Source organism: Somniosus microcephalus, chromosome 8, assembly GCF_052327205.1.
Source record: "Somniosus microcephalus isolate GS21.2 chromosome 8, FLI_Smic_1.0, whole genome shotgun sequence".
NCBI classification, from domain to species: domain Eukaryota; kingdom Metazoa; phylum Chordata; class Chondrichthyes; order Squaliformes; family Somniosidae; genus Somniosus; species Somniosus microcephalus.
The window spans coordinates 42,606,506-42,619,885 of NC_140994.1; the positions used below are offsets into that span (position 1 = coordinate 42,606,506).

Below are 13,380 nucleotides of genomic sequence, written 5' to 3' on the forward strand. Positions count from 1 at the left end.
CACATCCCACTTGACACTGACATCCATGCACCCTTACCCATTCCCTCTCTCTCTATGCTCACATTCACATAACTATTCCACCATGCAGCCCTCACACTCCCTATCACTCTGATGCTATGAAAACAACTGACAACACCTCACTCCATCTTTGTCTCCTTCTAAGTATGTATGCTATGCAATCTCTACACTCACTCCTTCATTCTCACTCAACCTCCACTTGTCTCCCTCATTGCAGGAAAAGAGAGCTCACAACAAAAGAGAGAGAGCCAGGACAGGAGGAGGGACAGCCTCTATAGTCCACCTGACCCCCTGGGAGGAGGCGGCACTGGAAATAGTGGGACTGGAGGATGATGCGCATGTGGGGGACGGACAGACGGGTGCAACACAGCAAGCTGGTGACAGAAAAGTTTCCCATCTCTCTCTTTGACATTGCATGAGTCGCTGATAATGATTGTGAAGCTCTAACAGATGGACTTATGAGCATCTGCAAAAAGCAATGTGCATGTAGCCTTGGCATCACATCTCTGACCCTTTCCTTTACTCCCTCACAGGACCATCACAAGCATCCGTCCCCCCTAGCCAGGAAGAAGAGGCTGAGCAGCCAGATTTCTCAGAGGAAGCTGCAACCTCTGAGGGCGCAGCGTCAGCAGAAATCTGCGCACCCAGCACCAGCGCAGACACTCACACCTCGGTGAGACTTTCGGGACATAGAGTAGTGTTGTCACCTGGTGTATCACAGTTCACAAGTGAGCATCAGCAGATTGTGGAGACAGGGACAGCAGTGGAGAGTCCTAGTCGGAGGGCGCAGGACTCTGCCAGCTCGGCTCAGCAGCATGTCGACCCTCTGCCTCTGGGTCCACCCATGAAATCAGCGGTGATGGAACACCAGGAACAGATGCAGGAGTCTCTGGCAGGTTTTATCTCTAGGATCGCTGCGAGTGTGGAGCAAATGGAGGAGTCCATAGCGACCATGACCAGAGCCTTTGTGGAGTCATTGGCGCATGAATGCATCACCATCGAAAGGATGGCTACCTCCGTGGAAAGGATGGCTACCGTAGAGGAGAGGATGGCTACGGTAGAGGAGAGGATGGCTACGGCCATGGAGGAGCTTAGTCGCCAGGGTATGGAAAACATGGTCATTGTTCAGAATAGAATGACATCTCTTGAGGAGCGATGGGCATCAATTGAACAGAGAAACCCGACCTTCATGGAAGGCCTTCTGAGTAGGACTGCCATTGCAGATACGGGTCCCCATGGCCCCACTGATGTGCAGCAAGGTGCTCTCCAGCCACTTGCAGGCGCTGAGGGGGACCTGACCCATGAGAGGGAGGTTGGTGGCAGACCTCAAGGAAGTGGGGGCTCCTCGTCAAGCGCTCACACTTCCATGCCACTGCAGAGCCCTCGGTCAGAGCCCCACCGGAGTCCACTCCCAAGTGAGATAGACGTCTCAACTCCTGCACAGCCGCAGGAGCAGCAGACTGCTGCCGAGCCCTCACAGGCTTGCAACCCCAGAGGACGCCCGCCAAAGGTGTCGAGACAAGAGCAGCAGTGAAGTGAGCAAGGGGCCTCCACATCTGCTGAAGCCACAGTGGATGCACCACGTAGGAGCACGCGTAAGAGGAAAATTCTGCACAAATATTCACAAGGGTAGTCACTTGGGTGCAATTTTGTGTTTACTGCAAAAATGCCATCACTTCGGTAATGTACATAAAATTTCTGATGGCAAATGTTGCAGTTGTATCGTCTGTCATTTCGCTAGTGGGACTTCCACATTGAGGGCTTAGGCATACTTGCAACTGTCAGTATGGTGGTCAGAGTGCTAGGAATCCTCCGGTTCTTGGCCATTGTTAATGCTCTGGTAAGAAGGTGCAAGGCAAAAGTGTTTGTTTGACTAGATTAAGCAAATCTGGCCAGGATGAGTGCGTCCCTTGCATCCCGGGCAGCAATGTTGTCGCACGCTGGCGCCTTCTGGCTTGTGCATCTTCAGGTGGGTGACTAGCAGCTTGCCGCTCCTGTTGATGCTCCTGCTGTTGGTGCTGCTGTTGCTCATGGTTCTGCTGCTGCCGCGGCTGGTCTGCATCCGAATCTGATGTCCAGGAGGAAAGGAATTAAATGTTTGCCATGCTTCTGGAATATGCCTCAGTTGAAGAAGCGCTTAGTCAAGGTGGCGAGAGGGGTTTCCCAGGAGGTCACACTGGAGATGGGTGTGAGGCTCCAACCTTCCACAGGTGTGGTTAAGTCTTCTAAAAGTTGCCCCAGACCTGAGACCACTAAGTCCTGCCACCTGCAAATCATGGCTGATCAAATCTCCTCTTTAATGGTTGACCTGCAGTTGATAGTCAGCAATCCAATAGTGCTCCCGCCAGGTTTCACATTCGTGTTTCCCACCAAGCATATTTCATGTGGGAAGAGAGTTAAATTCACAAGGGCCTTTCAAAATAGGATTATAGAGGCCATTTAGTGGTTGTTAAGGGCCTTAACGACCAGTCCCGCCTGTTGGATGCGGGACGGAGTCGGGACCATCAGACACGCCCGAGTTAAAATTGCTCGGAGTCGGGAACCAGGCGGGGGGGGATCCCGCCTGCCAGTTTTTGCGATTTTAACCCCCCACGCGCCTCCAAGCCCGCCTCCACGGCTCAATGAAAATCGAGCCCATAAAGTACAAAAGCAAGGAAGTTATGATGAACCTTTATAAAACACTGGTTCGGCCTCAACTGGAGTATTCTGTCCAATTCTGGGCACTGCACTTTAGGAAGGATATAAAGGCCTTAGAGAGAGTGCAGAAAAGATTTACAAGAATGGTTCCAGGGGTGAGTGACTTCAGTTACATGGATAGACTGGAGAAGCTGGGGTTGTTCTCCTTAAAGCAGAGAAGGTTGAGAGGAGATTTGATAGAGGGGTTCAAAATCATGAGGGGTCTAGACCGAGTAGATAGAGAGAAATTGTTCACATTGGCAGAAGGGTCGAGAACCAGAGGATACAGATTTAAGGTGAAGAACCAAAGGCAACATGAGGAAAAAAAAATTTATGCAGTGAGTGGTTATGGTCTGGAGTGCACTGCCTGAAAGGGTGGTGGAGGCAGATTCAATCGTGGCTTTCAAAAGGGAGTTGGTAAGTAAGTACTTGAAAGAAAAAAATTTGCAGGGCTATGGGGAAAGGGCGGGGGATGGGGTGGGACTAGCTGAAGTGCTCTTGCAGTGAGCCGGCACGGGCTCGATGGGCTGAATGGCCTCCTTCTGTGCTGTAACCATTCTATGAAAGAAAGACTTGCATTTATATAGCACCTTTCACAACCAATGGATGTCCCAAAGCGGTTTACAGCCAATGAAGTACTTTTTGAAGTGTAGTCACTGTTGCAATGTTGGAATGTGGCAGCCAAATTGCGCTCAGCAAGCTCCCACAAACAGCAATGTGATAATGACCAGATAAATTGTTTAGTGATGTTGATTGAGGGATAAATAGCCAGGACACCAGGGATAACTCCCCTGCTCTTCTTCGAAATAGTGCCATGGGATCTTTTACGTCCACCTGTGAGAGTAGACGGGATTTAGCGTCTCATCTGAAAGATGGCACCTCTGACAGTGCAGTACTGCACTAGAGTGTCAGCCTAGACTTTTGTGCTCAAGTCTCTGGAGTGGGATTTGAAGCATACAACCTTCTGACTTAGAGAGGAGGGTGCTACCAACTGAGTCACTGGTTGACCAATTGAGAGACAATCGTACTGTAGACAGTTTAGTAGATGAGTACCTCTCACTCTTATGGCCTTAGGTCAGCATTATTACACAGCACTAGATTGACCAGCAACCCTGGCCCAGCTTGTGGAGTTTATGGAATTGCTGCTTTGCAAAAAAAAACAACACAAGTGTAAGGAGAATGAGAATGGATGATGCCTACAGGAAGGTCCTAAATGTAGCTTTACTAGCAATCACGCCGGTAATCTATATTATCGTGCGTGACGTTTGCAGAATGAGACCTTTATTTCACTCCTATCTGCAGTGAGCATTAATATTTGGTGCCACAGTCAGTGAAGGTTTTAAAAGTTTGTTGCTGACTTCAAACATCTGTCACAAATACTGAAATTTATAAAAGTTTATTGTGCGATCCACTTTCAGTCATTAAGAATGGTATTACAATATTATAATATACATGGTGTGAGACATGAAACAATAATTTTTTGGTGATGGTAAAATTCCAAGCTGGGTTCCAGTTTGCATTAGATCACATACTGGAGTCACTATGCTAGCCATGCATACAACATGCAGTGATGTCATTGTGCTTTTGCTGCCCTCTGCAAATAACATTGTCACCTATATTAATCTTTTTATATAAGCACCAAGTTAAAGAGACACACAAATATTGTTCAGCCAACCCCTTACGGTACGCATTTCTAAATTTCTATGATCATCATAACAAGCTGATAAGTATTCAGAAACTGCAGAAAGGTCAACAGACAATTGATTACACGACAATGCTGCCTATTTCTGTTTACTGTGATAAGGAGAGCAATATGTTTCCTAAGGGGTTCCACAGGAATCCACAAGTACCTTACACCAAAGATATTGATTAAAAGCTCCCATTTAGTGTGTGCCTGCAAATCCTGTGGGTAACTAACCTTGACTCAATAAAATGCATCTGTTGTGAACACAAGTCACACACAAAGAGCGAGCTAATTGACTGGTAAGATCAGCACGCAAACATAATGGTTACATATAGATAAGGGAGAAGTATATTTTACTGTAAAACACACCACTATTACTGAACATTCAACCATTTTATTGCTTTATTTCCACCTTTATTAAATTTAATTTATTTGCTACTAAATAAAAAATATTTTTGTCCAGCGAGCATTTTGACACATTATAAAATCTCTGATATTTCTAAGTGTACTTTCTAATTGAAAAGCATTTGTGATTGTAGTGATCATATTTAAAGTATACTGGAGAGCTTCTCTAATGGCTTAGTAAATAAATGTACCACCTGGCATTGAACTGAACCATACAGACCCAGAGGGCACGGAGCTTGACCCTTTGCCAAGTGCGGCAGTTGGAGTGCTACAATCGGCCTGAGTGACCCTGAGCTAGGGTGGAGAAACAAACTTGACTAGTCAAGTAACCGCCAACATTCACCGTCTACGCTAACACTAAAGAATGGGCAAGGCATTGATGGGTGGCCAGCACCTATTGGGCCATATTCTAGCAGGAGCCAAAAAGAAAAAAGGAGAAATTGGAGAGTGCAATGTATGCTGGAAAATAAAGAGGTTAATATTAAAATCATTTCATCAGTAACGTATAATAGAAAATGGTGATTTTTTGCTACGTTTTCTAAATAGCCCTTAATAGTCTAATAATTTAGCAACCCTTTCTCCTACCCCAAAAAAAACCTTTACAACTGCAGCAGCAGCAAACAGGCAGTAAATGTTACCAAATACAATGAAGGCGTCTTTCGAAGAGACTAAAGGACATTTCAATTCACTTTGCTGTTGGACTTTCCAATTCCAGGAATGTTTCATGAAGGTGAAGATTTAGTCAAGCCCCAAAGACATACGGTGTAGTCAACCTGGCTGGTGCTCAGGAGCTGTTGTGGACCTCCTGAAGCTTCATTTACTCAGCCTGATATAAAATATATTAGACACTAAGGGGGGAATTTTTCAGGGGGATCAGCGGACGTGATCGGTGGAGGGTCGGGTGGGAAGATTTTTTTTTTTGGACAGCGGGTCGGGAGCCTGCTGTCAACCCGCACCTTTCCCAAATGCTGGATCTGTCAACGCTGAGCAGACCCGACACACAGCAGTGGGGGAGGCAATTCAGGTCATTATGACCTTGTTAACAGAACATTAAGAGCTATTTTGAGCTCACCTTCAGAGTTTACCAGGTCGCCCATGGGGTCTACGCTGCTCGGGGATCACGTCAGGTAAGGAGGTCGGGAGTTGTATGACCATGGAATCATCTGCAAAAGTGTTATAAAAGCTCTCAACTCACAGCTGTTCACTTTCTAAGCTCAGAAGCTGTTGCTTACTGCATTTGGAAGACAGAGTGAGCTTTATGCAGGTTGCAAGTGTTTGGAGTAAACTCTCTATCCAGTGTCACCTCATTGGAACAACCTCTCTCACCATTGACAGATCGATCTGTCATCTCAAGTTCACCTGCCATCTATTATATCAGCATCGGTGCCCTTAAAACTATCTTACCTTGGTCCTCAGAATCCCACCACAATCAGCCCCAACACCAGCAGCACCAGGCACACCAGCAGCACCAACAACAGCATCAACATTCTCCACAATCAACTGATGCTGCACAGGACACAGGGCATCAGCACCTGACCACATTGCTGCCCGGGACACCAGGGATGGCCTCACCATGGCCAGATTTACTTCACTTGACGCTGTACACCCTGGTTGCCACATGATGTACCAGGTTGGCACCACCGCACACCAACATCATAAAGCATCCCTACAATGACCAAGCCATTCCTTTCACACTTATCAACATTGTGGGAAGTAAACATTATGGGCTGGATTTTTATACTGGAGGCATGTAGGAGGCATGACTACAACTTTTGGGGTTGTAGTCCCGCCTCCATCGAGTTGTGGCCAACCCACGCGATTTTCACTTGATTGACCTTGTTGAGCCCGCCTAACGGGCTCAGCAGGCCAATTAAGGGCCACCCGGCAACAGGTGACGTCACAGATTGACATTTCACCTGTCAAGAGCTTTTGACAGATGAAATATCAGCGTTTGACAGCTCTTTGAAGCTGTCAAACACTGACAATCTGTACACTAAGTTAATTCCTTCCTCTCAGGCTGATTTAGAGATCTCTCCAGAACAGAAAGCTGAATGCTGCAACTTTTGACAGCTTGCGGCCATTCTGCTTTCTGTGCCGGTCAGATGAGGGACTCCTGAGACCTGAAGGAAGGAAGGCTGTAAAGGTAAGTAAAGGTAAGTAAACTTCTTTAAACACTTTACACACACCAAACACACTTACCTCTGCACTCATGCACCCATCACTCACCTGAACACCAGACATCTCGAACCCTCCAAGCCCTTCAGCCCGACGGTCCGACTCGCTAACTTGGCGTGGTTTGGAGCCATCGGGAATCCCACACTTCAGGAATAAAAATAGGGATTAGGCTAAAAACTGCCTGTTAACTGGCAGTTAATTGGCACTAATCCCCTTCCCGCCTCAGGGAGGCGGCTCCCAGCACAGGTTGGGTATCCGCCTCCTTTGAAACTGGCATGGAGGCGGGTTGGGGGCGAGATGGGTTCCTGTCCCGCTATTTCGCGATTTTAACCTCCCACACACCTCCAATCTCGCCTCCACGGACCAATGAAAATCCTGCCCTGTGTCTCAGCATTCACTGCAACTCACTAAGCCACTTCCGAAGGTGCACACAGATCTGTCCAAGAATGCAAAGTGTTCAAAATAAAGGTTTCAATGTTTGGCAGCACATTAACAGAAACTTCACATGAACATTGGCTAAAACACCCAAGTGCCTACACTTGTGTGTTGTTAGTTGGTATGATTGCACTTGGATGAGGGCGAGTGTGAGGGGTGTCTAGTGAGATGGGGATATGATAATGTAGATAGAGAGGGATGGGTGGAGGTACAAGGTAAGATGGTGTGTGTAAGGATGTGCAGGAGTAGGGTAGGGAAGGCAGAGTGATGGGGATGTGATGAGTGGCACAGCAGGATGAGGTTGAGTGTGGCTTTGCAGTAACGTTTCGTGATCTAATGAGATCATTGAAAGGTTTGCGTCACTGCAGCCTGGTCCTCCTTACAACATCGCAGCCTGTGCAATGTGCAACCAGGCTGCGTTGGTCTCCTGGGGAGGTCTCTTCCGCCCAATGAAGGGAAGAGAACCTCCCTATGTGCTGTGACTCCTTTCTTAAGCATATGGAGGGAGTCATGGGAGAGCCTGGGTGCAGCCCTCTGCCTCTGTGCCGTGCTTGTCAATGTTTGCAGCACCTCAATGGTGTAGAACACTGACAGCACAACTGTCAAAATGAATTTGCGCATGGTCCCTTTAAGGAAACCGGCTGATGATGTGTCATAAAATGATGTCATCAGACCCGCTACCTTCAATTGGCTGGCAAATGCACTGGGCGGGCTTAACAACCCCAATCAGGGGAAAATCATTTTGGACAGTGGCCCGGCACGGACCCACCGAGGTTGGTAAAATCCAGCCCTAAGTAATAAGATGATTAGGTTTATTAAAAAATGCAAGCGATCGTTCAGAAATGTCAGAGAATTGGAAGGTCTGCTATTGCAATACAGCAAATCTAATTTACAAAATGCTCCTTAAACACATATGTGGGGCAGCAGTCAAAGATGCAAACTGTCACCCTAAGGAGAAACTGCAAATGGAAAAATCAACTGGAAATATGAGGAATCCCTTCCCCCCATCACTTTGCACTACCTCCTACATCACTGACCACCTTTCTTTAGCGACATTTCAATAGATTACACTAAATTTAAATATGACTGAACTTTTCTTTTTTTAAATGAAAATGGTTCTGAAAAGCACTACTTACTGTGGCTGGGATCAGTTATGGACTTACTGGGCCATCAATGAATTGATTGCTGGCTCGATCGCTCCACTTCCTGCTTAATCATTACAGGGCAAAAAGTAGGAATGTGCGTTGCGACCTTTGACTTTGGATGGTCGGTTGTGTTTTTATTGCCAGGTTTTTTTGATGGTCTCAGGTTGGCTTCAGAAACCAATCCAGAAACACAGAAGTTCAGCTTCCGCACAGCTGAATTAAAAATTTAGAACATTGTAATATGAAAGGAGTAAGATTGATACTGAAGAAAGGATAACATCAATTATAATTGTGACTGGACGCAAAGTGGAGATCATTATTTAGGAGGCACATGTGGCTCCCACAGCAAATGGGTCAGGCTACCTGTATAGTGTTTGAGGTAAAAATCCGTTATTTGCTGAAGACATCGTACAGTTTCTTCGCAGCATGGAAATTCAGCTCAAAATGAAGGAAAGGAAAGCATTAAATGATTACAGCGCGGAAGAAGGCCATTCGGCCCATCAAGCCCATGCCGTCCCTCAGCTAGTCCCACTCCCCCGCCCTTTCCCTGTAGGCCTGCAAATTTTTTTCCTTCAGATACTTATCCAACTCCCTTTTGAATGATAAGATTGAGTCTGCCTCCACCACCCTCTCGGGCAGTGCATTCCAGATCTTAACCACTCGCTGCGTAAAAAAGTTTTTTCTTACGTCGTCTTTGGTTCTTTTGCCAATCACCTTAAATCTGTGTCCTCTGGTTCTCGACCCATCTGCCAAAGGAAAAGTTTCTCTCTATCTACTCTTTCCAGACCCCTCATGATTTTGAACACCTCTATCAAATCTCCTCTCAATTTTCTCTGCTCCAAGGAGAACAACCCCAGCTTCTATGGTCTATCCACGTAACTAAAGTCCCTCATTCCTGGAATCATTCTCGTAAATCTTTTCTGCACCTTCTCTAAGGCCTTCACATCCTTCCTAAAGTGTGGTGCCCAGAATTGGACAGAATACTCCAGTTGGGGCCGAACCAGTGTTTTATACAGGTTCATTATAATTTCCACACTTTTGTACTCTATACCTCTATTCATGAAGCCCAGGATCCCGTAAGCCTTTTTAACTGCTTTCTCAACCTGCCCTGCCACCTTCAACGATTTGTGCACATATACCCCCAGGTCTCTCTGTTCGTTGTAGGTTATTTAACATTTTCATAACAGTCTTTGATCAGATCTATTCCTGCCCTACTAAGTGCCCAAACAAAAATGCTGATCCCTACATCTCTCTTCAATCAGCTTTTTACCTTCCTGTTAAAATGTAATTGTACACAAGACCAAGTAATACTCCCTTGGGAGCTCAATGTAATCTTGTGAAAATGTCGAGTGATCTCCCACCACAATGAAACTGCATCAGTTTTACATACTGTCAAATTTGACACATAAGTCACACCCAATGTGTTTATGTCCTTGTGTAAATATAGGGCAGTGGTACATACATCGGTGCGATTTATAATCCATTATTACTGCAGTTTGTTTTATATGCATTTAGGGGGAAGGGGGAGTTGAAAATGAATGTCAGCCGAAGCCTACAGTCTGCCACATTGGCATCTCATACCTGAGTCATCTTGGCAAGGTCGAGCGATGGCCTTTGCTCTTCTTCCGGTCGGCGACGTTTCATCCCGACTTTCTGATCATTGTGGACACACGGCTGAGATCGGCATCGCAGGAGTCGGCTGGTCTGCTGTGCAGGCTCTGGGGTTGCAGCAGACGTGCTCTTTGTGGACGGCGGGCCGAGCTCCAGCACTGATATCTGCTCATGAGATACAGAAAGGGGTCGCAGCAGATCGACCCCGCGCGCAACTCCCGAATCGGAATCAGGATGCAGATCATCTTCAAACCTCCCACAAGTGGGCGAGGTCCAAAAGCCCGGCCCCTGGGAGCACACAGACCTGTTGCTGGTAGCCAAGGGTTCGCAGGGAAAAGAAAAGACATTGGATCTTGAAGGCAGACTGAAACTTGAACTCCTCTGCATTGTAGACACCCCATTTGAACAATGTTGCACACTGCTCCCACTGTGGCAGCGTCTTTTATCCACTGGAGTCCATACCTTTGACCCACTAGGCTTCCACGGTGACCGACAGCTTGATAGTTCATCTGAAAATGACAGCGACCTACACTGCCGTTTGCTGGGAGGTGCTGATGGATTTCCGCTTCGGTCACTGAGGCTGAGGTCTTTGATTAAACTGGTCACAGCAGATGCTGGGTTTGAATCACTTGGCCAGACTGCATTCTCTTGACATTCATCTGAGCCGGTCAAACACGTCCAAGGTGGATCCAGATTATTGGTGGTCTGCTCAAGGTCAATTTGACACTTCCTGCTGAGGTCTCGCCACCGATCACCCTCTTTTTATTTCAAACAAACAAAACAAAAAGGTTTTATTAGTCAGTACCCTGATGCCACAGCATGGATTAGGTCTTAAGGGAAGAAACATTTTTAAAGGAATTTAAATCTATCTTTTAAGCATAAATATTTACTTACCCTCAGTCCTTCAAAAAAGGTACTTTTTAAATTAAATGATTTGGAAAAGGGTTAGGTTAGCTGACTCCATACTACATACCTCCATCAAATTGTGTGGGTCAAGTATGGGACACCCACAATATTGGGTCATTATGGTGACCATCAGCAACATGGTGATAAATGGGGTCACAGTTGGGTTAAGGAAATACCACCCCAATCTTTTCCAAGTCACTTCATCTAAACATAAATAACCTCAGCCTGCCCATGTTGAAATCGGGTACCAGGACTATTCCTTGGTTGAAGAAAATTGCTAAATACTTAACCTTTTCTCCCCTAGCAACAGAATCTCGGCGTTAGCAGTTCCCCTACCAACAATATTGCATCAATAAGCATATTGTTCCTTAAAGTGTGAGGTTATGTCAATGATTTGGGACAGCATGCCTTCAAAGCTTTATTTATTTAAAGGAAAAGTACAGACATGCACACAATCCTAACTGTGATAAAAGATATCTGTATACTTATCAACATCTCTCAGTAACCTCTTATTGCTCAGTATTAATTTTTTAAGCTACGGTTAAACGGAGTCTAATGCCAGATATTTTGTACTGAACTTCTGCTATGACATCATGATCTTCTGTCATGAATGTGCTGAATGGCTAGGTGTTCCCATTCACATTGTCATGATTCTAACCAGTAGCTCTAAAGCATCAGAGGAATAAGAGGCAACTGAGAGATGCTCATAAGTGTACAATTGTCTCTTTTTATTACTTTTAGGATTATGGGTTAATTCAGTAAAAATGTAGTTCCTCTTTTGGCACTGGGTGATAATCTCAATTTGCCACAAATTTAAACAGCTGAAACGGTTGCTTACCCATGTTTATGACAAGTGATTCTGTGAAGTAAAGCATTCCATGATAAATCCTGCAAATTTCTGTACATACTGCATATATCAAACTTTACTGTTTGACTCGCAATTTTACTATAAAAGTCCCAAAGCGTTCTGAACAATACTCTCAGGTTTGGCTCAGTGGTAGGACTCTCAGCTCCAAGTGGCTTCGACCTGCACTATGGATTTGAACATATAATCCAGGCTGACACTTCAGTGAAGTACTGCAGGAGTCCTGCATTGTTGGAGGTGCTGTCTTTCAGAGGAGATATTAAACCAAGGCCTCATTTGTTTGTTCAGGTGGACATAAGAGATCTGTGGTTCTATTCAAAGAGAAGGCCATCCTAATGGTGTCCTCAGCCAACATCGCTAAAAAGTATTAGCCTCGCTGTGTGCATTTGCTACATAACAGTGGCTACACTTCCATAGCATTCCATTGGCTGTGAAGCACTGTAGCCCATCCTGAGGATGTGAAAGGTGCAATACAAGTGTAGCTTTTTTCTCCTCCTTTATTTCTTTCAATAACAAATCACAAGAAATGAAGAATGTACCCAGAAGATTCCGAGTGGTGGAGATCTGCATTATGAAGAAAGAATGGAGAAATTTGGGCTTTACAGCCTTGAAAGGAGGCATTTGAGGTGATCACAAGAGGTACACAAGACAGTAAACAGCACGGAAAAAGCAAGTGCAGAACATTACTTATTGTATCATAAATCAATCATTCATGGTACTGTGTTAAACAATTTAATTCCTATTCAAATGACCGAGAAGCAGAGCCTTCTAGGTGATTGTAGTGTTGTCCACATCATTGACCTGCTATATTACCGTGGTAACGAGAGCAGTGAGTTGTTCATGAAATCGTATGATAATTACGGATGAGACCATTCAGCCCATCTTTCTTCATTCATCCAGAAAGATTGTGAAATTGGTCAATTGCAGCATGCAAGTGATTTTTTAAATGATTGCAGTGTTTTAATTTGAGAGTAGGGTGTGGGGACAACAATGACAACAACAACTTGCATTTAAATTGCCACAAGTTCAACCAAGTAAAAAGGTAAATTTAGGGCTCTTATCAGGAAGTTCTTCTTCACGCATTCGCTCTTTATTAATCTTACCCATTTGGCAAAAACGGGGTGGATTCTAATCTGTTAGATTCTAACCTAACCCACCTGGCGTGAATAGAGTGGGTTCAGGGTGGATGCCCAATTTACACCCTGCCCGATTTTACGCTCCATTGAAATCAGGCCAGGCGTAAATTGGGCGTCCAACCTGAACCCACCCTATTCACGCCAGGCGGGTTAGGTTAGAATCGGGGCTGTAGCGTGATCAATACATCGAATGGATTCCCTGACAAGATACTAGGGACAAAAATTCCCTGGAATCATCCAAGAATGAGTTGGTTGCTGCAACTGACAGATTTCAAAATCTTTCTGGATGAATGAACAAAGATGGGATGAAAGGTCTGCCTCATC

The 13,380-nt window shown here is 45.5% G+C and overlaps 1 protein-coding gene across 1 annotated transcript in view; it reads right to left on the reverse strand.

The window, feature by feature from the left end:
- fam53b (family with sequence similarity 53 member B) overlaps window positions 1–13,380 on the reverse strand; it is a 130,059-nt gene that overhangs the window by 44,267 nt on the left and 72,412 nt on the right. The window contains exon 4 of the mRNA XM_085994627.1: window positions 10,120–10,907. Coding sequence (XP_085850753.1) covers window positions 10,120–10,907 — 788 coding nt within the window. The remainder of the gene's footprint in view (window positions 1–10,119; window positions 10,908–13,380) is intronic.